Source organism: Orbilia oligospora, assembly GCF_000225545.1.
Source record: "Orbilia oligospora ATCC 24927 unplaced genomic scaffold scaffold00188, whole genome shotgun sequence".
In the NCBI taxonomy this organism is placed as follows: domain Eukaryota; kingdom Fungi; phylum Ascomycota; class Orbiliomycetes; order Orbiliales; family Orbiliaceae; genus Orbilia; species Orbilia oligospora.
In genome coordinates, this window is record NW_011645745.1 from 454813 (window position 1) to 480958 (window position 26146).

The following is a 26146-nucleotide window of genomic DNA, read 5'->3' on the forward strand; positions in this document are numbered from 1 at the left end:
ACTGCTGGGCATCGATCACGAATATATGAGTGCTTCAACATGTTTCGTCCAGCCATGTTTTTTTGAGGGAAATATCAACAAACCACCTTCACCAATTACATTCGAATATCTTCCCGTAGAGACTTTACAGGTAGGAAGGATTCAAAGATCCAACCGGTTCTTACATAGTACGGACAACGGTTGCATGATCTCATCCTTTCCTTACTTTCCTCCAGTCCGATTCCGGATATTCATCGCGGCTGGCCGGCGTCTGAAAAGGTCCCGTCCTTGCATCTTGCATGAAAGGCAACTGTCAAAGAACGAACGAATTCGAAGCCCTCGAAGCGAGGGATTATATCATATCATGCAGTGTCATCGCTATACTAAGTATATACATAGTACAGGCATCTATGCAACAGGAGTAATATGTTTGACATCGTTGCGCAGGGCAGCAGCAGCACTGCAGAAAACAGCTTCGCCACCAAGCATCATTATATCATCGCTTACACTTTGGTGATACTTGCTTAAGTTACCCACCAGATCTTTTCCCAGGAATGATTAATCTTCCGTAACGAAAAGTGACAGAGAGGATTTCCAGAACACCGGATCCTCTCCCCGCCTATACCACAAAAATTCCCAAACGTCTTGGACTGCTCGGGGGCTGTAACGTACCACGCCACTAAAACTTCAGCGAGGTGGTACCCGGATTTCTGGTATATATGCACTGCCAATCACTTCTTATGCAGGTTCAAACCCTTTTTTGTGCCTTGCTCGCGAAGAAAGGGGATTTTTCTTGATGCCTCAGGAACTGCTCAGGCCTCTATCATATGTAGTATTTCTCGGGTATCAATCCGACCTCTGGAAGGTCCGAACACCCTCGCATATCGGGTTCCTCTCTAACACACGTGGAAAATCGAGAGGTAAGGCTTTACTACCCTTTGCCATCGACGGAAGGTTGATATGCCCCTCCCCCTTTTTTTTCCCTCTTTGATCAAAAGACTAAATGCATGATTCTTTGGGATCGCTCCTGGTGAGGCGATATCAATCTGATCTCTAACGTGATTCTCAACGCGTCCGAGCGAGATTCATTCGATACTCACCCCAAAAAAAGTTCATGATTCTTCTTTTTCTGAAATGTAATTCCGGAATTACCTGATTCGGTGTTATGCATGTTATAAGCTCGTGAATTTCAATACAATTGAGACAAGGTCGGCGGCAGTACGGATACCTGGGACGTATCCGAGATTAAAAACGCATGGTCTGCCCTTTCATCTTTATTTCTCTCCCCAACTCTTGGGTGTAAAATTTTTGTTCGAGAATCGCGAAGACGCCTAGGGAGGACCCTGAAGATTCCATTTCCCGTTTGCAGGATGCAGTTTAAGGCAAGTGGGTCATATGGTGCACCGAAACTCGGGGAACTGGGAAGGGGAAATTAGGGTTGCTTGTCAAGGATTACCTATCGCTTTGCATGATCTTTTTTGGGGACTCAATTTATCTGACTTTCGAAATTTTTTGCCCCGTTCAACTTTTAATCGATGCTCATCGTGGGGCATTTTTGGATAACTCAATCGTGCACTATTCCAATGTTTAATGTTAATCTCTCATCTGATCATTTATGAGAGACCCCGCTAGCCCACCAGGCTACCACCAGACTAACCTCACGGTCGATATTGCCGATATGATTCGTTTACAACTACACAACGTAATTTATTCTGAAGAATGAAATATGTGGAAATAGGCTACTCTGTAACTCGTGGCTGGGGGGTGTCCCTCTGACGGTTGACATTCCGATGCAGCGACATAACGGCCGGCGGGTCTCGGGAAGGAAAAGGGAGGACGGAAACTTCACGGGTTCTGATACAGGGACGTCACAGTTTGTCGGCGGCGGGGGTGAAGGGGTTCACACTGTAATTACTTAAGAAAGTATACTAGTATATACTACGTATGGCGGGAGGTTTGAATTGTCACGGAAACCTTTTCCTAACTTCCCAACTTCCTGGGTTTTTATTCAGGAAGTAACGGTAGTGTTCAAACGGTGGTATCCAAACGGAAGGTTCCGAAGGATGTTTTTTTTGTTCCCCTCCATTGATCAGTTGTATAAAAGGGTAGTCAAAGGCGATGAAGGAAGGAAACAAACGGTTGGCAACCATGAAACAAGAAAAGTTTCGACGGGACCTTCGCCCACGCGATCGAATGACTTGCTTGAGCGGCCGTAAGGGAGGGTTTGGATCCATGGATAAACTGATTAAGTCTATATCACGAGATTGGGGGTTTCTTTGATCTTGAATTTTACATAAGCAGGTGTGTAAACCATGCGCAGCCCGACCGTCCGAGGTCGATGGCGAGTAATTATAAGTATCTTTGTATACATATTTACAATGCATGTACTTAGTCGTATACATGTAATGTACTACTATGTACACGGGTCTAATACGAACGCAGCCAGGTTACCCTGAATATAAAAACCCGTATGTACCTAAGCCTCAGTATATAGGTACCTAAGTACTTACTAAAGAAAGGACATATACATGTATCCATGTGAACAACCAGCGTCAAGGACTAACCAATAATCGGTGTATGTAGTATGCATTGTTAACTCCAATAAAACAGCAGCACCTAGTTTACGAGATCCTTACTTCTAAGTCCAGAAGAGAAATGAGAATAAAGGATGTAGCTTATGGTTGATTAATCTGTTAGTACGGTCGCTAATTATAACGACCACAGTACATGACCAAAGGACTGCAGATAGGTGCACAAAGATAAAACTGGTTTGGAGGAATTGATGCATAAAATAATAAATGACAACTTCGACGAAGCATAGGTTTACAAAGATCAAAGTATCGCCGATACGCCCGCTAGATTGCAGAAATTAGAACTTCGAATCATTTGATCCGCATAACCTTACCTATGACATGTCTCGTATTCCTAAATTTCAAGCAACATGATCATTCACCCTGTCCAATCTCCCACCGATAGTCCCATCACTCTCGTATCTCTCCCTCAGCTTCCGTTTGCTTAACCCATCCAACTTTTGCCTCCAACTTGGCTTAAAGTTCACTAAGAAAGCTTGCAAGCCCGGCCCCACACTAAAGAGTACAACGACAAGAACCCAAGCAACTCGGCTCCCCATACTGCTGTTCGGCTCGTACCGACCCCTTATTGCTTGATATATCGGTGGCCATACAGCTCCACCACAGACTCCGAGCACTTGCCATGAGGCACCCCACTTCACGTTTCTACCTGATAGGCCGCGTAGTGAAATGGCGAAGATGGTAGGGAAGAGTATTGATTCGAAGAATTGAAGAAGCATGCGAAGTGCGATTATGGCCTCGGCGTTTGTCGTCGTATACTGCAGTCCCACGAGGAGCGTGGATGTAACGACACATCCGGATGCGAAGATGAGGTACCACCATCGGGCTGGGAAGTAGAACATGCCGACCCCGCCGGCGAGGCGACCAAACGCAAGGAGACCTTCGGCGGACCAAAGGTAGGTGTTTGTTTTGTTACTATCGGGTGGGTTAGTGAAATGAAGCTATAGGTTCGATGTTGATATATATATCCGAGAAATACGTACACATAAGTAGGCGAGAAGATATTAATGAGGTTTGGGCCGTTGACGGTAATGATTTCTTGAGCACCAGTATAGCAAAACTGCGCCCATACACCGATAAGTAACAGTGCCTTTTTCCCAACAAGTCGCTTCTGTGCCTTTTCATCAAGCGATCTTGCTGGACGCCATCTGTTGACTCGGGTTAAATCCGCATCCCTAATAACTTGTTAGAACCCTAGATTTTGAGAAGATCATATATATTTCAAAGTATAGGGCAACTTACTTGCATTCTGGTAATGGAACATACCAGAAGAACAAAGCAAGGGCAAAGTCGAAGAAAGCGACGCCCAAATAACCCCATTGTACGCTTATAAGCCACTCCGAATTCGATGACCTTTCATCCCGTCGGAAGATGACCTTGTCAGCGAGTATTGGCGCGAAGACGTTCCCGATTGCTTGAGCACCCTGCGACAGATTCAATCTGGCTTCCCAATGTTCCGGCGGTCCGCATATAGCAACGAATAGATTTGCTGCGACCTCAATCCTATGCAGAAAATCAGTCAGTGCTACAAAACTAATATTATAGATATATTTGGCAACTCCAGGGGCCATACGTAGCTACACCGAGTCCGCTGATAAAATTTGATATGATGAAGCCTGGATATGTCTGTAGGACGGCACAAGGCCAGAATACGATACAGCCGACGCCGTAGATAACCAATCCGACAATGAAGGTGATACGGAATCCATAATGACGGAAGATATATCCACTAAATGTCAAAGGGCCTACAAAGTACCCTCTGTATGATTTTTATTTCATTTTAGTACTCAAGTTCAAATCTTAGGGAGTTTATCAAAAAAAAGACGGACCCGTAATATGCGCTATGCAAACCAATCAATGCACCTTCTGTATTCTTTATTGTACTGTTGATTCTGTTATTTAGGACCTAACGGCATTGTCTCTTCTTAGTCTGATATTTCGTTAAGTATTAACGGTGGAGTGTGGCGTGACGTCTATAGACGGGTTGGTTCGACTCTATTTCTAATGGTTAGCGTGTTGCATGCATAAATAACCTCATCGGCCCGAATTGACGTCTCTCACCACAGATAAAAGCCCAGATGCGAACCCCCACAGAAAGAATAAGATCGTCACTATCGCAACAGGAGCAACCGATTCATAGGCACTCAGCTCCACAGCCGATTTCGATGAATGCAGCTGATAGAAATTGTTATTCGGGTCCCCGCCAAATCCCGGGTTGGGAGAAGGCTGTCTGAATTCGCTGTGGTGGGCAGAACCGACACTGTCCTCATGGCGCCAGCTGTCTAATCCGTGGTGGCTCTGCCCGCCGTTTGCTCGAGGGGATCGCGGCCCCATCCGAGCCGGGACTCGAAGTCGTTGTGTGAACGTCAACGCGGCGACTAGGAACTCATATATATTGACCAGGGTCCGAGATACTCGATGTTCGAATCGTGAATTGTCGATAACTACTCTCGATCATGATTCGAGTGTCTACGAGTGCGAATAATTGTGCCGACAAACGGCATGGAACCTCGACGGACAACAGGAAGGAGATAAATGAGAAAATGCCTTGGGATCCCTTCTGAAATTTTAAACCCGGAGAAGCGCGATTAAAGTGTTCTGCAGGTTGCAGCTGGCCCCCAATGATGTGTCTGTACCTCGACATCCCTGCCCACATGACGGCCCTCCATATCCTGCTACCCACGTTGCAAGGTAAGTTAAACTCGATTAGCTATTAGTTCTAACCTGAGACGGCGAGAAACAGTGCTAACGTCTTTTATATTCCGTCCTATATTCCGTACTAGGATATGCAAGTAATTCGATGTCAGAATTAAGCATTTCAAACCAAGAAATTCCGTCGACTAAGGGAATCCAGAATTCAAATTTCAGTAATATTGCGAACAGAGGGGCTGCCGATTTTTGAGGGTCCACCCTCTCTTGAGCTCTCGTCTGTTCGAACGAATGTGAGAGAGCCTTCGGTTTTTGGAGGTGGACCCCCGCATTTTGCCGGTTGGTCGGAGAAATACGATATTTCTCTTTGCAAAGGGAAACTTGATTTCGCACGATTGCAGAGTAATCCTCAGGGAGCCCGGCGATCCAACTGGAGGGCCAGTTGCCTGAAAGATTTATGTCATTGTCTCGGAGCTTCTCCAGTTGCCTGTCACGCTCGCCTAACTTTAGCTTCGGAAACCCCATCCAAAGAACCCCAGGAATTTTCTTCGAAGATTCCACGTCGGTTCGAAGAAGTCTTTGGATCCTTAAGAATGGTTGTAGCCAAAGATCCTTCATAACGATCTTGAACTCAATGTTTGCCCTCTGCTGTCGGCGGCGTAACATTGTGAGACAGAATGGCATCCTGCTCCAGCCAGGAAACCTGTTGGAGTGAAAGATTACCGACATAGTGCAGGGGTGGGCATGGCATGGCTTAAAATTGCCGTTTAAACTGAGATGTTGCCCCAGCCAAAAAAACCTCGTCTTCCTGGCATTTTTCCATTTGACGTGCTCCAGGACACATCAGGATTTTCATGCAAGATTAAGTACGTCCCTTCTATAGGCAGCGGACGAGCCGCACCATGGGAGAAACAACTTCTTTCGTCGACCATCTATACATCCTTCCAACTCGGTTGTACCTAAGACCGAGATCTAATAATTCCAAACCCCGTCGATGAAATCGATTTGTGCTCGGATATTACGTTTGATGCAATTAACCAATGTAGTATAATGGATAATGGCGGTTCCCTCACCACAGGCACGCTTACCGCCTCGATAACCCAAGCTGCGACGACGACCAGCAAACTCTACAGCACCAGCACGGCTCTCGCATCACCAAGCGAAAATGGAGGAAATCACGGCCCCACGGTTTCTGCGACTACAATCGTCTTTTTGGTGCTGGCATTCATCTCCGTCGCACTCCGGATCATTGCAAGAGGTTTTATTGCACGGAGAATGCGCATTGATGATTACCTTATCCTCGTCGCCTTTGCGTTATCCTTCGGCATGTGTCTTTCTATCATACAAGGTGTGAACTATGGGTTCGGACGGCACTCAAGTGCAATACCGTATGCCATGGCACTGGAGAAGCAAAAATATCAATATGCGTTTACATTACTCTTTAATCCAGCGATTGCTGTGACGAAAGTGTCGATCTTGGCATTCTACTTACTGGTTTTCAAAGTGCAAAAGCACTTTCGGAGATTCTGCTGGATTACCATGGCGGTAGTTATCAGTGCAGGAGTCGCACTTACCCTCCTATTAGCATTTCGATGCTCCCCTATCGGACTCGTTTTCGATCCGGAGTCAAATAGGCAGCCGTTTGAGGGTTGTATTGGAACTGTTCGGTAAGATTGTCTCAGCCTTGCCACAAAGGCCGAATACTGATATTATCTCTAGTATATACTTTGCCTCAGCACCAGTCAATATACTCGAAGACCTCGCCATAATTGTCCTTCCCATTCCCGTCCTTACGTCACTCCGCCTCCCTACCCGGCAAAAGGCTATCTTGCTCGTTGTATTTAGCCTCGGATTATTTGATATCGTCGTGGGGATAATCCGCATACATTACTTCCAATTAACAGAAAGCCAAGCACTCGACTTCGATTACAATGCAGCATATTCATTCATGTGGGCAGCAATTGAAGTTAACGTCGGAATTGTCTGTGCATCAATTCCGATGACAAAGCCTTTGGTTTCAAGGTTCTTTCCTGGCTGGTTAGGCTCGACGTCGCTATCCGAAGGTCATCGGGATGTTACCCACTATGATCCTACATTCTATAATAACAGCCCCGGAACCCCGCTGACACCTCAAATGCCCCTCGCACGTCGTGGCACAATTGGCAGCACAAGCCATAGGCCGTCAATCGGTGTTGCGTGGATGTCCGCCTATGGGGATGACCACGGTGCGATAGGCGAGCTGGGACATGTTGATGGTGATGGCAAGATTATCTCTCCCCGAGGAAGGCGAAATGCCCACCCCGCCAATAGACTTGAGGCAGCACTATGGGAAGATAATGCGATATTCATTAAAACACCACCTGGGACGCTTCACAGAATCGCGGAACGAGGACGGGAGCATCGGTATGGCAGCCTCGAAAATGGCGGGAGTGGTTCTACCGCTGTCGCTCAACCAAGCGAAGCTAGTAGCTATCTCGAGCATGTCCCAACAACCACGAAGCCGCAAACCCCACCCTGGGAAAAGCTAGAACTAGATGAAATCGATCCACTAGACTCGAGCGGCATTGTCCGGTCCCCCACGGCTCTGACCGGGCCCGAAGAGGATATTCCACCATGGGAGAAGCTAGAACTCCCCGGATTAGATGATCCGAACCTTATGGGGTTCAACGAACCGTTTAAATCCAAGTCCTCGTCGAAATCCCCGGGAGATTCTTCGGCAACTACATACTACGAACCAAAGAGGAAACAGTCTCGCAAAACATCTACTTCATCGACAGGATCCTCTTCGACCCGGGCCCCATCTGGAATATTTGGAATCGGACGCTCTCGGAGTAAATCTAGACCTGAAGGCCTCTCTTTAGAAATTCCCAACCGATATAGTGGCCAAATCCCCCAGATTTTTGAGCCAGGGTCCAGAAAGGCCAGTCAAGATACTGACGTCTCACCAACTGATAAACGGCGTTCTATGAAAACGGGGCCAGAACCCCTTCTACCACCACCACCTCCGGGGATGGATACCCCGGACGGCTCAACACCCCACCTTCCACCCCCAACTGTCTCCTCGAGGCACCGCTCCAGCTCATCATCCGGCGAAGCACCACTTGGTGCACGAAAAGAACAAATCGACGTCGCCGAACTCGCTAACGAAAAACAAATCGTCGAACCACCCGATGAAACACTAACTCCCATCGTCGATCCTCAACCCTGGGACAATCTTCATTTGGATGATTTAAGCAACAAAGCAAAACCATACAACTCAACCCCATCACCTGAAGAAACCCATTCAAAGCCTTCAGCTACTCGTACAGAATCAACAAAGAGTACTTCACTACTTCGAGATACCCTTACACGAGAACAATATGAAAAATTAGGATCAATCATAGACCCATCTACACCAGCTAGCGGGATTGTAACACCCGCGTGGGCGAAAGAAGAGAATTTACGGGATGACGAGGGGGATACACCCCCTGCGATAATTGGATCTAGTACAGGATTTGCTAGAGTTGGCGGAGCACCAGCCAGAGAGCGGAAACTAAAAGACTATTTTGGAGAAGAGAATATCGGTGCCTTTATGGAGATCGGGCCGGGGAGGTCTGGTAATCGTGCCGATGAAGACGATGAAGATGAAGACGAGGATGAGGAAAGGAAGCAGAAGAGATGGTAAGTATGAAGAAAGGATACAGGACTTTCTTTAAAAAAAGGTATTATAAAAGCAAGGAAGTCCCAAAGAGGACATACGATTTCTTATATTTTATCGGATTTATTATGAGCCCTTCATTAACTTTCTACAATCACTACCCACTCCACAACTTTATTCTAACTTGTGGGAAACATACCATGGCGTTATATTTTGGCAAGACTTTCTTTTTGTTTGTTTTTTTTCTCCCTCGATGGCTGGCTTTGGGGAAGTTTAACTTAGAGCAATGCTTTGTATTGCATTTAGCGATTCTTGCAGTCGGATTTGTAACAGTATTATACCACCTTTTTTTATTTTACTGTTTCTGTTTTAAATTTTGGGGGAATTTCACTGTGATCTAATGTGGTCTTAGTTTCTTTCCAATTTTCCTAAATATTCTTTGAACTAGAGTTTTTTTTTACCAATTGTATATGCTCATAGCTTTTACCAGTACTTTATCTCCAAATGATATTTCTATTGTGATCTTATTTTAAGGAACCAGCTATAGATTTTTCGCTAAATACCACCCCGAGGACGCTCTACGAGTAAGATCACGACAAATATTAATCGAAGTATGCTTAACATGCAGGCCAACGAGACCAATGCAGACTCAAAAAAGAAAAGAAGAAAAAAAAAACTTAAAATTTCGTCGGAACTTGAAAGGTTTCCGACACCGACTTTAAGCTTAATAAAGATATTGATATTGATGGCCTAAGTTGGTATGGTGTTGTTTTTTTCAATATACCACGATTCCGACGAGACTGCTTTTGGTGATAGTTTAGGTTCGAGGGGGTGGATATAAAAGCCGTGGAGTAAACTCCGAAAGGGATTAATGTTAATTCCAGGTTGGGAGTAAATGGTGTGTTATAGATTAGAGGTAATTAGGAGATGGAGATTTTTATATACTTGTATAAAAGGTCTTAAGATCTTGTAATCCTGAGGTCTTGAGGAGAAGATCAGAACTGCCTCTTTGGTTGGATATACATTCTGGTGTGGGATTTTTCTTCTTTTATCGGTTGACTTTTTTTCTTGGTTGAATAAAGATTTATAGTAGAACGTCAACGGATCCAATCGATCTTCGATCAAAGTTGTGAACATGTCCGATAAAATCACAATTGCAGGACGAGAGGTCGGTACGACCGGTAAGTCTCCAGTGTATTCATAAACATACATTCCCTACCACCTAGATACTAAAGGGCACATAACTATCCTTAGGATTCGGTCTGATGGCCTTCACCGGCAGACCCTTCATAATCCCTGACGCCGAAATATTCGCATCAATCAATACCTCCCTCTCCCACGGCGCGAATTTCTTCGTCTCAGGAGAATTCTATGGTCTTCGTGATCCAGCAGATAACTTACATATGCTCAAGCGGTACTTCACCGCGCATCCAGAGGCGGTGGATAAAGTAGTTCTTTCCGTCAAGGCGGGTATGAACTGGGTCACTCGTACTCCGGATTCTAGTCCTGCTGCCTTACGTGCTTCCATTGACAACATCCTGGAGAAGACGGGGAGGGATAGGATTGATGTGTTTTGCATTGCGAGGGTGGATAAAACTATACCACTCGAAGAGAGTTATAAAGTGGTGAAAGAGTATATTGATACCGGAAAGATAGGAAGCTTCTGTCCGAGTGAGTGTTCCGCCGAGACGATCAGGAAGGCGGTCGATATCCTCGGAAAGGAGAACATCTCCTGTGTGGAACTGGAGGTATCACTCTGGGCTACAGAAATATTTGAGAATGGAGTAGCAGAAGTTTGTGAAGAGTTTGGTATACCCATTGCGGCGTATTCACCGCTCGGGAGGGGGTTTTTGACAGGACAGTTTAAGAGTGCAGATGATCTGCCTGAAGGTGATATGAGGAAACATTTTGATCGGTTTAAGCCGGAGAATTTTGATAAGAATTTGAGACTTGTGGAGATGGTGGAGGGGATTGCGGGGAGGAAAGGGTGTACGAGTAGTCAGTTGGGGTTGGCGTGGGTTAGACAGGTTGGGGGTAGATGGGGCAAGGGTGGATTGAAGATTATTCTTATCTTGTGAGTTTTTTCTTTCTTTTTTTTTTTTTTTTTTGATATGAACCTTCTTTATCGAGATTGCATTCATGTATTACTTCAATCCCTGGGATTGGAATAGTTTTGTATGACGTCTGTTGGAAGGGGTGTGATATGATATGATAGGATATGGTATCAGTTGTTTGGGGATTGTTTTATAGGTGCCTGATGCTAATTACAAGGATATGGTGATAGTGGTGCGACAAAGCAGGCACAGGTTGCTGAGAACCTTCAATCGGTCGAGTTGACGGACTCTGAAATGGATGAGATTGATGGGATTCTTAAGAGCTTTAAACCTACCGGAGGAAGATACTTTGGACACCTGGAGGGAATGTTATACCAATAAGCAATGAGAGTTAATACGCGCCGTTGGAATTATTTTGAGGTCAAGACGGGAAGTTCCTATGAGGTTGCAGGTAACGTTGATGTTTAAGAATTGCGTTGGTCTGTTGGGTGTTTGAACGTGAATCAAATTAAGAACCTGTTCATGGTACCTGTAAAATGTACCTGGATCTGACCAGGCACTTATAATTACTAATTCCTATCAAGTACCATGCGAGATTATATATTAAGTAACTGACGTCGATAGAAAAGGCAATTGGTTCTGTCTGAATGTATTCTATTTTAAGAAAGATAATATATACTTGGTTACATTACACCCAAAGGAATTGAACTCAAAGCCTCTATTTGCAAATTGTCTCTTACAGGTTCATATCCAATCCAATCCAATTGAATATTTACCCGATGTCTACCCGCAAAGATACATACACCTCCAGGCTAGTCTAATTATCAACAGAGTAGTGCCCGGTTGTGCAACAGTGGCAGGTGCCGCCTGTGCAGTGCAGGTGTGATGGAACAGCGCTAAGAACAAACTAGGGCGAGCAGACGTAAGCTTGCCGTGCTGCCGACCCCTGTTCGAGGTTGGTTCCATGCAAGCCTTGTCCTGTCCGTTCGTGAATATTATTTGATCTACTTAAATAGTATAGTATAGTGCTTTTATTGAAGTAACTATCGAAGGGGGGGCATATCTGCTGTTTCGTTTAAATACGGCTGTTGTTCCGTGATATTCAGCCAACGGTGGCTTCTTCTTGTTTTTTTTATTTTTTATTTTTTTTTGTCTTGGGACGTTTCTCACCCGCAGTTCGGAATACGAGCCTCCTAATTATCCTTGCATTGCAGGTTCTTTCAATTCGATCTTACCCGTCTTCATCCTTCCATCCTTCTTACTCACAAACACTTAGCTTTGCGACTTTCACCATTTCGTCTTTCCATCGATACCGTCCGACCATCAATTATTTCTCGCTAAACTACTTCTCGGTTTCGGATTAGCTAGAGCCGTCCGGTTGAAGCCTCCTTTTCACCATGAATACCCTACATCGCTCCGTCGGTAGGCTGATGAAACGCTCGGCTGACGACGTTGATGTCGGGACCATCATCTCTGACGTCAAGAACTACGATGAACGGCTAAACAGGGTATGTTCGGACCACAACACCACAAACGTCATAGATTCAATTTTTCCATATATATGTGTATACTATAAAAATAAAAAAAATTACTGACATAAAGATAATTTAATTCAATATAGTTAATCGAAGATCTTACAAAATATCAAACGGCGATCAGTCAGTTACTCGTTCACCAAAATGCCGCTTCAAAAGAGATGGTTGTGCTCTATAAAGCCATTCCGCCAGAACGGGCTGCGATCGATCCGGCGCGATTACAGAGAGTTGAGGAATATAATGCTGTTTCGGGTGAGATGAAGGAGGAGCTGAAGCAGATCGCTCAGAAGGTGAATGATGTTATTAAACAGTCTAATGTGGTTAGGGTGGGTATTTTTTTGTCTATTCCGGTACTAAAGATAGACTATGGTGATGCTAACGGAGTTCTAAAAGGGCTGTCTGAAACCGGTGAAGAAGTCTTTGGATAAGAGGGATAATTATAAGGTATATATATTTGCGAAATTTACTGGTATGATTGTATGGAGAGCGCTAGCTGATGGGTGAATAGCTTGACTTTGAAAGACATACCTCGACGGTAGATAGTGCACGTAAGAAGGGCGCTCGCACCGAGAGGTATACCTACACATACTATAAACCCATAGCCTTGGAAGCAATCTAACAAAGAGGATGATTTAGAGAAATGGGTGTCCAAGCCAAAGCAGAACATAACCTCGAAGAATCCACCACAAAATATCAAGCTTTAGACAATCACATCAGGGCCACCGTCCCACCAATCCTCGACGCAATCGGTGTCTACATCCCCTACGTGCTCCACGTAATAACAGAAATCACCACCGAATTTGTTGGTATCCAATACCGTTTTGTCAATGACTTTGCTACTCGCCACAGTTTGATGAATTATGATACTTTGGAGGAAGAATGGAAACAAGATTTCATGCCGATAAAGGACCACGCCGAGCAGTTCAAGCTTCTACAGAATGGGAAGGCGGTGCATAAACCTATGGAACTGAAGCATTCTTCACCCGGTTCTCCGGTTCTAGAAAAGAAAGGCTTTCTGTCAAGGAGACAGAGTAGTAAGACGGAAGAAGACATTGGTCACCCGATTCGTAGGGTAAGAACCAGTGATCCACCGCCGCCGTCTTATAGCCAACTGGGGCAACTAGACCCACCCGGCGGACGACCGATGTCTAGACAACAATCCGGCGGAAGTGGGATCGGACTAGGTATTGAAGGGAAGGGTTCAGCTCCACCAAGGCCAGTGTCAAGGAAATCTTCAAGCAGCATTTGGGGGAAAGATAAACCATCCGACGCATCAATTCGTCCAACCGTCCAAAAGATCCAATCCTCAACATCGGTTAAATCGTTCCAACCCGAAGGTGCGGCGGCCAGCGCTACTTATACACCACCAGCTAGCATGTACGGAACAAATGGGATGAGTCTAAAGTCTAAACAATCATCAGCGTCATTGGCTAGTGCTGCTGCCGCCATCGCGGCGAAGAAGAAAGCGCCGCCACCGCCAGTTCCGTTGAAATCTAAACCCACCCCGAAACCGAAGGATGTCTACGTCATTGCTTTGTATTCTTTTCAACCGCAGAGTCGAGGGGATTTGGAGTTAAGGGAAGGAGATAGGGTTAAAGTCATACAGAAGACTGAAAATGTTGAAGGTGGGTTTTTTCGATAGCCGCAGCTCGTTGAATCTACGCCCCGTTATTTTGAAAGGACGGGTTTTTTTTTGCTAACTTGTTTTTGTGGGGGAATCATAGATTGGTGGGAGGGAGAGATTACAGGAACAGATGGGAGGACAAGGAAGGGATTTTTTCCGGCGAATTATTGTCAGATGGAGTAAAATCCGAATCTTTATGCTGGTCAAGAAACCATGAAAAAAATGGGGGGTTTTTGTCATTTTTTGGGTTGTTTGAAAGGGGGTGGTGGGTTGTTTCACGATTGATTGTATGTTGATGACTGACTTTGATATATCGAAAAAACCTTTGATCATTTTTCGCCTACTTTTCTTTGATAACCGTGCAGGGTGTAGTATTTGGTTGTTTTCCACTCGATGAGATATCTTATGCGCTGGAAGTAGAGAAGTAATGTTTGGGAAGGGCTGATATAACTTTGGCCCTGAAACTCAAGTCTATTAAAAAAGAGAAACAAAACGCCTTTAGATTTATTTACAGTAAAAAGGTTAAACCGAGAGTTGTGATAATAGTATTAGTGATTAAGAAAGGGAAGAAGAGGGAGAGAAGGAAGAAGAGGAAGAGAAAGAGGGAGAATGAGAAGAAGGGGAATAGGAGGAGGAGGAGGAAGGGAAAGAAGAAAAGAATGAAAAGAAGGGAAGAGAAGGAGAAGAAGGAGTAGGAGTAGGAGAAGGGCGGCACCTTAAACAGTCCTTAACTATGACTTATTCGAGGTGAATCATGGCCTCGAATGGAATGTGCCTCTTTGTGGTGCCCTCGGAACCTTCTCGGGCCGCTTGTCGGACCAACAATAGGACATGAAATCCATCGCTTTCTCAGGCACGTCCTGTTCCAGGAAACCCTCCTTCGTCAAATCTTTCAGGACTTTCTTGCACCAATAGGTACAGCCCTCCCCATTCCCGTTAAAGTCGTACCGGTCCCGCCGGTTTTCTACGAGAATATCTACAATTCTTTTGATTGTGAGCCCTTGCCCCAATACCCGGTACTCTTCATCTTTAACAATTCGTTTTTCGGAATCGTCGTCGTTGCTGCTGTCGCTGCCGTCAGTGTTATCCTCCTCTAAGGGGTTGAGTAGAGGATAGAGATTCACAAGCCCCTCTAGGGGGTTTCCTTCGATTTTCCAAGGGTTTATGTCTAGCGACCCTATATTTTTTGAAGGACCACTAAAATGGAGGAGGAAGTGGTTTGTCGGGCCGTAGTCGTTTATGGTTTGCGGCTTTATAGCTACAAGTTTAACGGTATGCACTGCCTTTTTGAAGTCGACTTTGAAAATCTTTGACTTCCAATATATTTTTTCGAATGCGCGGTCTTTTTATAAGAAGAAAAGCATTTTCAATATAGAACAGGCCGACTCATAATTAGCTCTCTTATAATTATTTTGATAATGATTACTCGGAGACTACTAGAAACGCTTCTAATATAGGAAAAAGATATAATACGGTGTAGAAATACGGGTGGTCTTAACATGCAGTACTGAGTGTACTTACGCCTGGCTGGAGTATCGTCGAATCTATTGGAGGTTTGTCTACTCGATGACACTTTTTGTATTTATGATTATGGATAGTAATGATGGGTTGGAGGGTCTAGATATATTTTGGCGGTTTAGTTCGAGATCACTGTGTAGAGAACAAGCTATTTGGATTGTATTATCAAATACATGTGTTTATAAGTCCTGTCAAATCTGGGCGAAGCTAGACGGGATATTGTCTTTTTATATATAGATCTTCTTGAAATAGCTGTGTCATGCTGCGAGAAGCTATAGATATGGTTGGAATCAATGGCTGCGCTAAGAGACTGGATATGATAAGATCTCAAGATATGAGGCGGGAGGTATCATTTGTTAGAGTTTAATTACGCTTTCAATTCATCACGGGAAGGTTCGCCTACAAATATAGATATTCATATATGTACATAAAATCTCTGGGATGGAATTTAGTGACATTATCTATGGCATTATATATAATGCATATGCATATGATATATGTAGGTTACACTATACTGCGGTGACCTCAATTAATTGCAATTGATCAACTAGAGCAAAAGCAGACACTTATAACGCTGTAATGTTGGCTGAATATCCGAATAGTAGTAAGTCAGTTGATACGGTTCTTAATGTACTATACGCGATTTCAGTGGATGCTTTCTTTGCTGGTATGCATTCTAGATCTCGCCTATTCTAACTTTAGCGGTGGTGATTTGAAGAAGACTAGTACAGTAGTTCAGAGGTAATGCAGTGTACTAACAGAGTATACTCCTGGTTATCCGAACTGATCGGCCATCTATGTATTAGTGTTATAGTCGACGTTTAACGTTTTATTATTGGTCATAGTATTGCGTCGGCGGTTGGTCACGGTTTTTCTTAGGATATTTTACAGAAGTTTGCGATTAATTGATCATGATGTTCCATGGATCCAGGTCAGGCGGATGCATTGGGAAGCCTCAAACAGCTGGCCTATAGTATACTTGACTTTGCTATTCGAAGATGAAAGCTTTGAACACGGAAATTCAATTCATTTTCTGCGTCTCACTATGTAGATACTTAGTAAGTATATGTGGATGCTTTACTTTGCGATAGGATTAAATCGTCCTTGGTAGTCTATGTCCTAGCTTGATGGTGACATCATTGAGACTTCTCAAACCCCTAGGAAATCTTTGCAGTTCCACGGCCAACCTATCGGGAAAAGGAACGTGTGCTGCCAATATACAATCATATGATACCTCTAGATCTAACACGCTCGGAAAATAAACTAAGATCGGATCGATTGCCGGTGAGATCCTGTACACTCCAAAGCCCTTTGGGATATGTTAAGGTTGGATGAATCAAGCTTCTAGATGTTAGGTCTGCATGTGCTTCTATACCGCCTAGAGCCTTAACAAGTTAACTAAGCTATAACGCCATGGACTTTTTGACCATGATCTTATGATCACAATATTATGGACTTATATGCGAAGGTGAGTAATGTTACGAAATTGATTTCTATTTTCTAGGCTCTTATAGGCATAGTAGCTTCTTTTGGTTAATCAAGGTGGCTGCAAGATCGCAAGCAGTGGATTTAAGGCTAGCGACCTCAATGAACTAACCCTAGCGATTTAGGCTTATCTTCATATGTACAATGAAGCCCCCTACCCCTGTTTTTTTCCGATGCCTGTACGTACTGAACACTTCACACCGGGCCGTATCTCACCCGTGGATCTGCTGGCCATTCTTCTATGATGATTGGGTATTCTGGTTTTGTTAGCCCCAACCTTGCGCAATTCTCACGGTCAGGCCAACGGGACCTCCAATAATTATTCATGGAAATCGCATTTACTTCTCTTGACCACTTGTAGCCGTTTGCTATAGATATGAATAGCTTCCACTCCTGATGAGCCCTCCTATCTTTCCCGAAAATCCCAACGATCATAGAGGCTCGATCGAAGCAAGCTGGATACCACCCAGCATTGTCCCATCGGGTGATCCAAAGGTCACCATTATTATCGCGAATCAGCCTGCGGGGCATGAGACCGTAGTTTGTGAATACAAGGGGCAAGTTAGGAGCTAAGGGTCCATTCTTGATGTCCCATTCCATCTTTTCTGGAGTTTCCCCACGGTCGCCATGAGTCTCTCTCCGATAGCCCCACCGGTAATTAACTACGTTAGCAATATCTTTTGCTGTAGTAGTACCCTTGGGTAAACCGATCTCATCCCAGGTCATAAATATACCCCCTCTGTCAAACGCGAGAGTTCCGATACCCCCCGCGTATCTGTTGGTTTTCTGATGCATTTTTTCTAACATGCTTCGTAGCTGGAAAGCCAACCTGATTGTCTCCTCCCTGTCGATTTGAGGCAGAAGCTTTTTTAACGATTTTCCAGGAATGTATCGACTAATGATTAAATAGTAACAGCGTTCTTCAATAACTATTTTCTGGGATCTTTCGATGGGTGGTGTCCTGATACCAAGACTCCGAGCAAGATCTACCGCGGCCTCAAGGTCGATAAGAAAATGGGGTCTGAAGGCTGTCCATACAAGGCGTGATGTATAGTTCGGAGATATGCGTTTTTCTGTATAATGGAGCGGCAATCTGCCCATTGGGAGTTTCGGTTTGGGCTGAAATTTGTATTTTCCCCAAAGTTTATCAACCAATCCGGGGAGTTCCTCATCTGGACAGGTTCTGATTGCTTCCTCGTCAGACTCTACGCTAGTAACTTCGGGGCGACAGGGCATGATTAAAGGTATCCGTTTGTAGAGATAATGATGTTGAAGAAGATTGCGTAATGTGGTGTAATTAGTGAAGAAAATGCAAACGGGGCGAGGCTGGGAAATATCTCAATTTAAGGGCGAGATTGGCTCGGATACCTATAGCTAGGTCGCCCTGAAGCCTTGTGTGACGGTTTAGGGTGCAAATTCGACACATCAGATATCGAATTCCACATGTGGTGACTGCAGACTGGATTGTGGATGATCAGTTCACTTATGGTAATTCGGTTAACTAGTTTTATAGTCCTGTGCAGCAGCTGTACAGTGCACATGTGCTTGAAAATGGCTGCGAGTGCGACTCGTCGTCTCATAGTTCCGTTAACCCCCTGCGAAATATTCGCAACCGCTCGCTAGAGCCTTGCATAACCGCAAGACATATTTGGAACACTCTGAAAAAATGCAACATGTTTCTATATCGGGAATGTCTGTAAATATATATCTCAGTTCTAGTTTTTTGAGATCAAATCGTAGTGTTATTTTGGGACTGTCAAGTTGTGTTGATCCCGTTGTATGTCCAAATAAGGTAGCTAACTCCGATCGAATAATATTATATTCCCGTCGATCATGATCTGCACTGAACTGTATTTGAGGCCGGCCAGGAACCCGATACCTTAGCCCTGCCCTGACTGGCTGCCGTTCAGGACCCCAGGCCAGCTCTGGGTATTCCCATGGCACACGCGGTATTGACCTTCCATGCCTGATACACCTACTTATTGCTTCGCAGTACGGTACACGGCGGATTTAGTGTTCCGGATATCGCGGCCGGCCTCAGCTAGCTTGTCGGCATCATTTCATATCCTTCGTAACGATGCACATGTGTGTATGGTGATGCGCTATGAGATGCAGGTACCAGTTCCTTTCTAAACCCTTTGGAATACGAGAAAAATGAACTGTGCAGCATGATGTGCAAACAAAGATAACAACGATGTGGAGCCGTTAGCTAGCTAGCTGTTGACGCATCGACAAGATATTACGCCCTGTATACGAATTCGAATTATAGGCCCACGCGCGAAACCCCTCCATACCAATTTGAGCTAAGGTTGCGCTGGATCTGGCGTAGTACTGTGGTATTGACGGTTCGCTGTTGTGGGGTTTGGGAGAATTGACGCCATGTTATGAAGATTGGGATAGTTTGGCGGCGCCACAGAGCTCGGGAGAAAGATGTTCGCAGAAGTTTCGATGGCCACCGGAGCAATCATATTTGTCTAGGAGTCCTAACTAACAGCTTCCTTTCGGGAAAGAGGCTTGCGCTTGCAGAGCTAAGAGATAGAGTTACCAATCATGAGACAAAACTCTGCACGTTGAAGTGAGCGATCAACTGCCTTGAATGATGGAATGTCTTTGTTACCAATTAGCTATGGAGTTTACGATCCTGACCCACTCCTTGATTCCGACGAGCTGCGGAAAAGGGCCATCAGAATATGAATTGGCATGTGGGGTATTTTGAGTTAGCGTAAGCCGCCTGCCAGACTAGCCGAGTCAGGCATCGAAATGCGGGTCGGGAGGTGCGATTCCTTCCCGTGCACCTGTTTTTCAGCTTTGTTCTATGCTGTTTTCCTGCAATGCCTCGCTACTGGATTGAGATATCTCAGTTTGACTTCAGAGTTAGCTGCTCAGTTCCCAGCCATCGATCCGCTTTCACCGAACATGCATCAGTGCTCTCCTCTGGTTTATGGAGCGGGCTTGGGCGGTGTCTAGTAACGGATTTTTATGAGGATATACTAGGATGGAAGCTGAAAGGTTGTTCGCTCGGGAACTATAGCTAGCCTACTTTGGGGTGGATCTTGACGGTACGGAACGTCAGTTACAAGCGAGAATTAGCAGGCGTGGAAGAAAGGTCCAGCGACAAGGTCGAGCATCTAGGCCTTTAATGAGATCAGTCGTGTTGGGAACTTCTTGATTTGGATGGAAGATTAATATTTGATTGACAGCTTTAAAGCTTAAAATTTTGCCATATTTTGTAAGCTGTAATGGACTGCTTTGATCGGTCGACTGCCACGCGATGGGGAGTAGAATGTAAACTAGTTGGCTAGGAATGAGATCAATGCGCTGGTGGGGACCGATGAATCGACGGAGAGAAAAGACGGTTAGGATTAAGAACAATACCGAAGTTATGCCTCTACGGGTCTAGAGCCGGTCACACTGACAGGGATCTAGAATCAGAAGAGCGAAAGCCTTGATTGATACCATGATGAGCAACCATGTACCACGAGTTATGTTGTTCATCCCTTTGATTTACCATACCGGAGCGGAATCTGTGTCTCACAGTATTTTCTTCTTCTAGTTTCGTTCTGGCGTTCAGAGATATATAAACCAAACGGGAACTCCGGAGATATGTTGTTCTGAAGATTATCACTCCCTCTGCTCTTGACATTTGGTTCTTTAGTGGCATCCGGGTCAAGATGAAGTCCTCAGTCTTATCTTTTGCTGCCTCATTGGCGCTCCAATTTATCGGAACCGTGCAAGCTGGCGTTATTATGCCATCTTCACCTACTGTTTCGATCAAGAACGGAACAGTACACGGTATTAAGGATCAAGTCTGGAACCAGGATTACTTCTTGGGTATTCCGTATGCGCGCCCACCTGTGGGACCACTTCGATTCCGTCCTCCACAGTACATTAATACTAAGCTTGGAAACATCAATGCTAAGCAGTATGGAGTCCACTGCTTTGGGTACGGGGTATGTAGCAAATCTCTTTAAATTTTAAAACTTACATTGTGTATATGTACTAAGTAAAGTAATCTAGGCGGATCAAGATGGATTTACCCAGGATGAAGATTGCTTGACCATCAACATTGTTAGACCCGCCGGCACTCCATCGCACGCAAAACTACCAGTTGCGCTTTGGATCCATGGCGGCGGATTCAGAGAAGGAGGCGGCCCAGACCTACGATATAACATGTCATTTATGGTGGATCAGTCTAAGAAAATCGGGTCACCAATTATTGGGATCACGTTCAACTATAGACTGAGTGGTTGGGGCTTTTTGTCCGGTTCTGAAGTCGAAGGAACTCAGAATCTCAATGCTGGTTTAAAAGATCAGCGGTTGGCTATGCATTGGGTTAAGGAAAATATCAAGGCATTCGGCGGTGACCCTAACAAAGTTACTATCTTTGGCGAATCTGCTGGCGGCGCCTCCGTTGGAATGCAACAAATTGCTTTCAACGGCCGCGACGACGGCCTCTTTCGCGGTGCCATCCAACAAAGTGGCAGTCCTATTTATTGGGGCCCGATGAATTCTCCAAAGGACTTCCAAGCGGAATTTAATGCGCTTGCAGTAGCTGCCGGTTGCACCGACGCACCTAGCCCCTTGAATTGCTTGCGGGATGCACCGGCTGCTGTATTGAATACTATTTTTCCTGACCAGTGGTGGCAGCCTGTCCTCGACGGGCAGTTTTTGACAGAGTACGGCAGCCAAGCCTTAAAGAATGGGAGATACGTTAAGGTACCGACTATTGTTGGTACTACTAGTGATGAGGGTGGATCATTCGGAACGATTGGAGCTCATCACGATGGCCATATCGCCGCCCACTTTGGTAAGAAACGCAACCTGCCATTGTAACAGAGGATAATCTAAAATATATACTAACATATGTGTGGAACCGATATAGCGACCGCTTCTTCGTGGTCATCCGCCACAATCCAAGAGCTTCTTACCCTCTATCCAGCCGACGTTTCCATCCCCCCAGCTGAAAACTTTACCGGTCAAGATGACGGAACTTCATTGCCAGAAAATGGTGCTGCTTATCATCGCGCTGCCGCTTTTGTTGGTGATTACATGTTCATTGCCAACCGTAGACACACCGCCGAAATCCTTACCTCCCAGAACGTTCCAGTCTGGAGCTTCCGATTCCGTGCCGTTCCCAATGGTCTGCCAGCGTATTCCGGCGCCGGCCACTTTGCAGAAGTTGGATTTGTTTTCCATAATCTGAACGGTGATGGCTACGATGGTCCTTATGACAATGGAAATCCACTTGGTGGACCAAAGGAGGCTGAATACGCTGGTCTTGCGGACTTCGTGTGTAGGAGCTGGATCAGGTTTATTGCTCACCGAGATCCAAGAGTTGGTACTAGCTCTTCGGATGTGAAGTGGGTTCCCTATGGACATGGTGCTGGGAAGAGACAGATCGTCTTTGATATTATCAGTACAGGCGGTTCCTATATCGAGACTGATGACTATAGAAAGGAGGGAATTGCGTTTATGAATGAGCACGCTCTTCAAACACACAGGTAGAGCTTGGGGTTAATAGAGAAGAGGTAGGGAGGGAAATTATATATAATTATAATGTATAACAGAGGAGTATTCTATCGAGTACGTACTTAAATATATATTTATAGGCACGAGCATACATACGTGCATTCGACTCAAGAAATCTAGATTACTTTCGAGCATGCTTTGTAGAGATTTTCAGTCCAGAAGGTTTCTTAGCTTACCTTTAGTCTTTGTGGCCATTTGTTCTCTCCTGGGGACGGGGCCAGTCCTCCCCCGAAAATTTTGGTACCAAATTCGTCGAAATCGTTAAATGGTGGTCATATGTGAGCGTGAGCAATGGGACAAGTCTAGTTACGAGGCTGGGTTCTGTGGTGGTTAGGATTGTTGCAGTTTTTGCGTTGCAGAATGTTCCGGCAGGCAGCAGGATTCCAAAACCTAACCCGGTCTCGCCTTCAGCTTCCTAACCTCGCCCTCGTCTTTCTTCAACCTCCCAGACTTCACCGAATCCCTAATCACACCCAATTCCGTAAACGCGCCTTACTTTTGACTTCTGAGTTCAATCGACAACCTGCCAACTCGTTATACTTTCGTTTCGTCGCCGAATTCACGCTATGGCTGACAACGGGTCCATTCTCGATCGCGCCCTCGACGAGATCGTGGCCGACAGATCTGTATGCACCCGCGCGAACCCCTGACCGTGGCAGCGTGCATCTAGGAGCCTCACTAACATGTATGCCTGCTCCAGACAAACAATCGAAATCGCAGACGCGGTCCTGGAAATCGTACTCCTAGAGATGGCGTTTCAAAGGTGCGGCGCTCCTCCATTCCTGCTGTAGTGTAACACAAAGCTAATCCTAGAGCTTTCTAGGCGTGTTCTCCTCCTCCTGCTCCTCCTCCTCCCTCCTGCTCCTCATACTCTTGATACATCATACCGTTATCTTCTTCTACCTCACATTGAACCTGTATTGGTCGGCAAATTGTGCCTATGTGTTACCTGCGTGACACTCGAACCTCTCGCCATTATTGCGATATCTTGCTGTTAGCCAGGACAAGCCGCCCATCAGAGCACCCTACAGAGCTATCGCCTCTAGCTCTCGCCCTCTAGCATTTAAGTCAGCTGCTTGTTGCCCTAACAAGCCTCGACATCCTTACAGCTATGGCAATTGGCACTTCCGATGTTTACCTTAAGTTAATACGACGAGGGGGAAATCGACTGCGATGATATTACATCGTCTTACATCATGACACGTTTCTGACCAAATATTTTGCGCTTTTCCCGTCGACTATACTGCTTTCTCTCTTCACTTACAGACTGTGCTAACCCTTGTTGGGCTCTTTCTCCCGGTGATTTCTTTACAGCAAACTCGCCCTCAACGTGATCCTCCTCGGTATATAAATCCTCCCATAAACCCCTGCCTTAAATTGCTTGCCGGCGCTATGAATACTAATACCTGTTTCCATCCGTTAGAGGCAATTGGGTCCATGATAAATACGATGACGGAAACAACAATCATCGCCCCAGAGAACCCCGTGGCGATGGTAGAAATCGCGAACCTCATCAGTATGATATTGACTTGTCAGAGAAATATTTTGTCTACTGTTGCTAATTAGAACCGCAGGAGTTCAAAAATTCGCGTCGAAAACCTTCACTATGACCTTGGAGAGGCTGACCTGAGGGTACGTGTGACATGGTTGACTGAAAACTTACCAAAAAAAAGTCGGCTGCTAAAGCCTTGGCGTATAGGACGTATTTAGCCGTGTTGGTGAAATTCGCAGGATTGATATTATGTATGTGCATATGTTTTGACCCACTATTATCCTCTCAAACTAATACTAGTTAAATATAGTTATGACAAGGCTGGACGTTCTGAAGGCATCGCCAACGTCATCTATGCAACCGCGGACGAAGCAATCCTCGCAGTCGATCAATTCGATGGTGCAAATGCCAAGGGCCAGCCCATCCGTGTTAGGCTTGCCTCTCAGCATGAGCGGGGACCTGGCGGACCCGGCGGACGACGAGGTGGGCACGGAGGTGGCGGGCGCGGAGGTGGCATGCAAGGCGGAGGGGAGGGCCGATCATTGTTTGAAAGAGTCTCTGGAACGCAGGATGCTGAAGTGGATGACAATTCTGGTCGCGGTTCTACACAGCGCAGAGGCGGACCACCAAGAAATGTTCAAGAGATGAGACAGAATGCGAAAGAGCTAGGCATTGATCGTTATATCCCCGGTGAGCGCGGTGGATCGCGAGACCGAAGGCAGCCACCTAGACGTGGAGGAATGGGAGGTGAACGAGAGAGACGCCGTGATGGTGGTGGACGCGGAGGTAGAGGCGGCGGTGACAGGGGAGGTGAGAGGGGCGGTGAGAGGGCCGGCGGTATGAATCGACCAAAGAAGACAGCAGAAGAATTGGACGCCGAGATGAACGACTATTGGGGTTCTACTGGTGGAGATAGCACCGTCCAGAGCGCCTTTGGACCCGGCGGAACCGGGGAGCATGTTCCTCAACAGGAACCACAAAATGGGGGTAGCAATTTCATGGCGGAGGTCAACGCTGCAGCTCAGTCCTCGGCAATAGATGTGGACGAGGACTTGTAGGTTGCACAATGTATGACCTTTTGTTCCCTCAGTTGGTGGCTTGGACGATAGAACACGAATTTGATCTACGAGGAGAAAAAGAAACTTTTTTGTTTTTGAAACCTGTATTACTACTATATATTCTTCTGATATTCTACGAAACACACGCATGAGATAGGGACGATATGAATCTGCACTTTTTTTTTTTTTTTCAATCGTTTAGCATAATAGAACGATCTTTTGCCTCTACCAAAAACCCACCAAGAATCTCTAGTCAATACTGATGCTCCCAAAGTTAACAGGCCAAAGAGACTATGCCTAGAGGTTCGTTCTCGAAGAAGGGTTTATAGCAGATACACGGGAGCATGTATATTGACCGAGCTCGGCTGTCGATTGCCGGAGACATGCGTACTAGATTAAAAGCTAGGCGGCTACCACCCTTGTCTGTATGTGGTTTGTGGGTAGGTCGACGCGAAGTGCTATAGTTGAGGAATCTAGTGACGAGACAACGAAGGTAATATTATATACAATCGAGCTGCAGCGCCGGTGGAAAATCTATCCTAGTTATAGAAGCATCAGAAGCCTTCGATGTATCCTTAGAACTTTAGAATGGTAGCTTGACTCCCTATCGCTAGAGAAAATAACGTATGACTCTCTGTGTTTTTTTTTTTCAATTATCAACATGCTTAGCTATTTCTATAAGATAATATTTTCGGCCGAGGTTTCCAAGACCCAATTACGGCGCTGTTGCTCCGTAGTTTGCCTGCTTATAAACTACTTGACCCACAAGCATAACTAATCATCAAAAATAGGTGGGTATGAGCTGTTTTCTCTCTCTTTCTTTCCGTTGGTGCATAGTATCTAGCAGCATGCCGATGCTTGGCCCGTATACCTATGCCGGATACCGGGATATTTATGTCAATTGCTACGGAGGGTGTACGTAGACATGAAACAAGGATCGGGCTTTGAGCAAAGCTGCATGGAGAGGTCGAGCTAAAGAGCAGTACACAGTACTT

The 26146-nt window shown here is 45.4% G+C and overlaps 7 protein-coding genes across 7 annotated transcripts; 5 read left to right on the forward strand and 2 right to left on the reverse strand.

Moving 5' to 3' along the window:
• Nucleotides 1-2911: 2911 nt before the first annotated feature.
• On the reverse strand, nt 2912-5885 carry AOL_s00188g141 (uncharacterized protein; the record flags this gene model as incomplete). The annotated part of the gene is made up of 5 exons (XM_011128389.1): nt 2912-3485; nt 3554-3745; nt 3813-4073; nt 4144-4329; nt 5452-5885. 5 exons carry the CDS (start codon nt 5883-5885, stop codon nt 2912-2914), a joined length of 1647 nt encoding a protein of 548 aa, XP_011126691.1.
• Nucleotides 5886-6269: 384 nt separating this feature from the next.
• Nucleotides 6270-8883, forward strand: AOL_s00188g142 (uncharacterized protein; the record flags this gene model as incomplete). Its single annotated transcript, XM_011128390.1, has 2 exons — nt 6270-6886; nt 6939-8883. 2 exons carry the CDS (start codon nt 6270-6272, stop codon nt 8881-8883), a joined length of 2562 nt encoding a protein of 853 aa, XP_011126692.1.
• A 1108-nt stretch (nt 8884-9991) lies between these two features.
• On the forward strand, nt 9992-11291 carry AOL_s00188g143 (uncharacterized protein; the record flags this gene model as incomplete). The annotated part of the gene is made up of 3 exons (XM_011128391.1): nt 9992-10037; nt 10111-10930; nt 11141-11291. The coding sequence occupies 3 exons, from the start codon at nt 9992-9994 to the stop codon at nt 11289-11291; spliced, it is 1017 nt and encodes a 338-aa protein (XP_011126693.1).
• Nucleotides 11292-12307: 1016 nt separating this feature from the next.
• AOL_s00188g144 (uncharacterized protein) lies at nt 12308-14252 on the forward strand (the record flags this gene model as incomplete). Its single annotated transcript, XM_011128392.1, has 6 exons — nt 12308-12418; nt 12532-12771; nt 12839-12889; nt 12954-13018; nt 13082-14070; nt 14170-14252. The coding sequence occupies 6 exons, from the start codon at nt 12308-12310 to the stop codon at nt 14250-14252; spliced, it is 1539 nt and encodes a 512-aa protein (XP_011126694.1).
• Nucleotides 14253-17267: 3015 nt separating this feature from the next.
• Nucleotides 17268-18308, reverse strand: AOL_s00188g145 (uncharacterized protein; the record flags this gene model as incomplete). The annotated part of the gene is made up of 1 exon (XM_011128393.1): nt 17268-18308. One exon carries the CDS (start codon nt 18306-18308, stop codon nt 17268-17270), a length of 1041 nt encoding a protein of 346 aa, XP_011126695.1.
• A 2435-nt stretch (nt 18309-20743) lies between these two features.
• Nucleotides 20744-22577, forward strand: AOL_s00188g146 (uncharacterized protein; the record flags this gene model as incomplete). The annotated part of the gene is made up of 3 exons (XM_011128394.1): nt 20744-21022; nt 21090-21879; nt 21955-22577. 3 exons carry the CDS (start codon nt 20744-20746, stop codon nt 22575-22577), a joined length of 1692 nt encoding a protein of 563 aa, XP_011126696.1.
• Nucleotides 22578-22961: 384 nt separating this feature from the next.
• AOL_s00188g147 (uncharacterized protein) lies at nt 22962-25151 on the forward strand (the record flags this gene model as incomplete). Its single annotated transcript, XM_011128395.1, has 8 exons — nt 22962-23227; nt 23302-23364; nt 23425-23518; nt 23916-23944; nt 24025-24117; nt 24176-24233; nt 24301-24344; nt 24404-25151. 8 exons carry the CDS (start codon nt 22962-22964, stop codon nt 25149-25151), a joined length of 1395 nt encoding a protein of 464 aa, XP_011126697.1.
• Between the last annotated feature and the right edge of the window lie 995 nt (nt 25152-26146).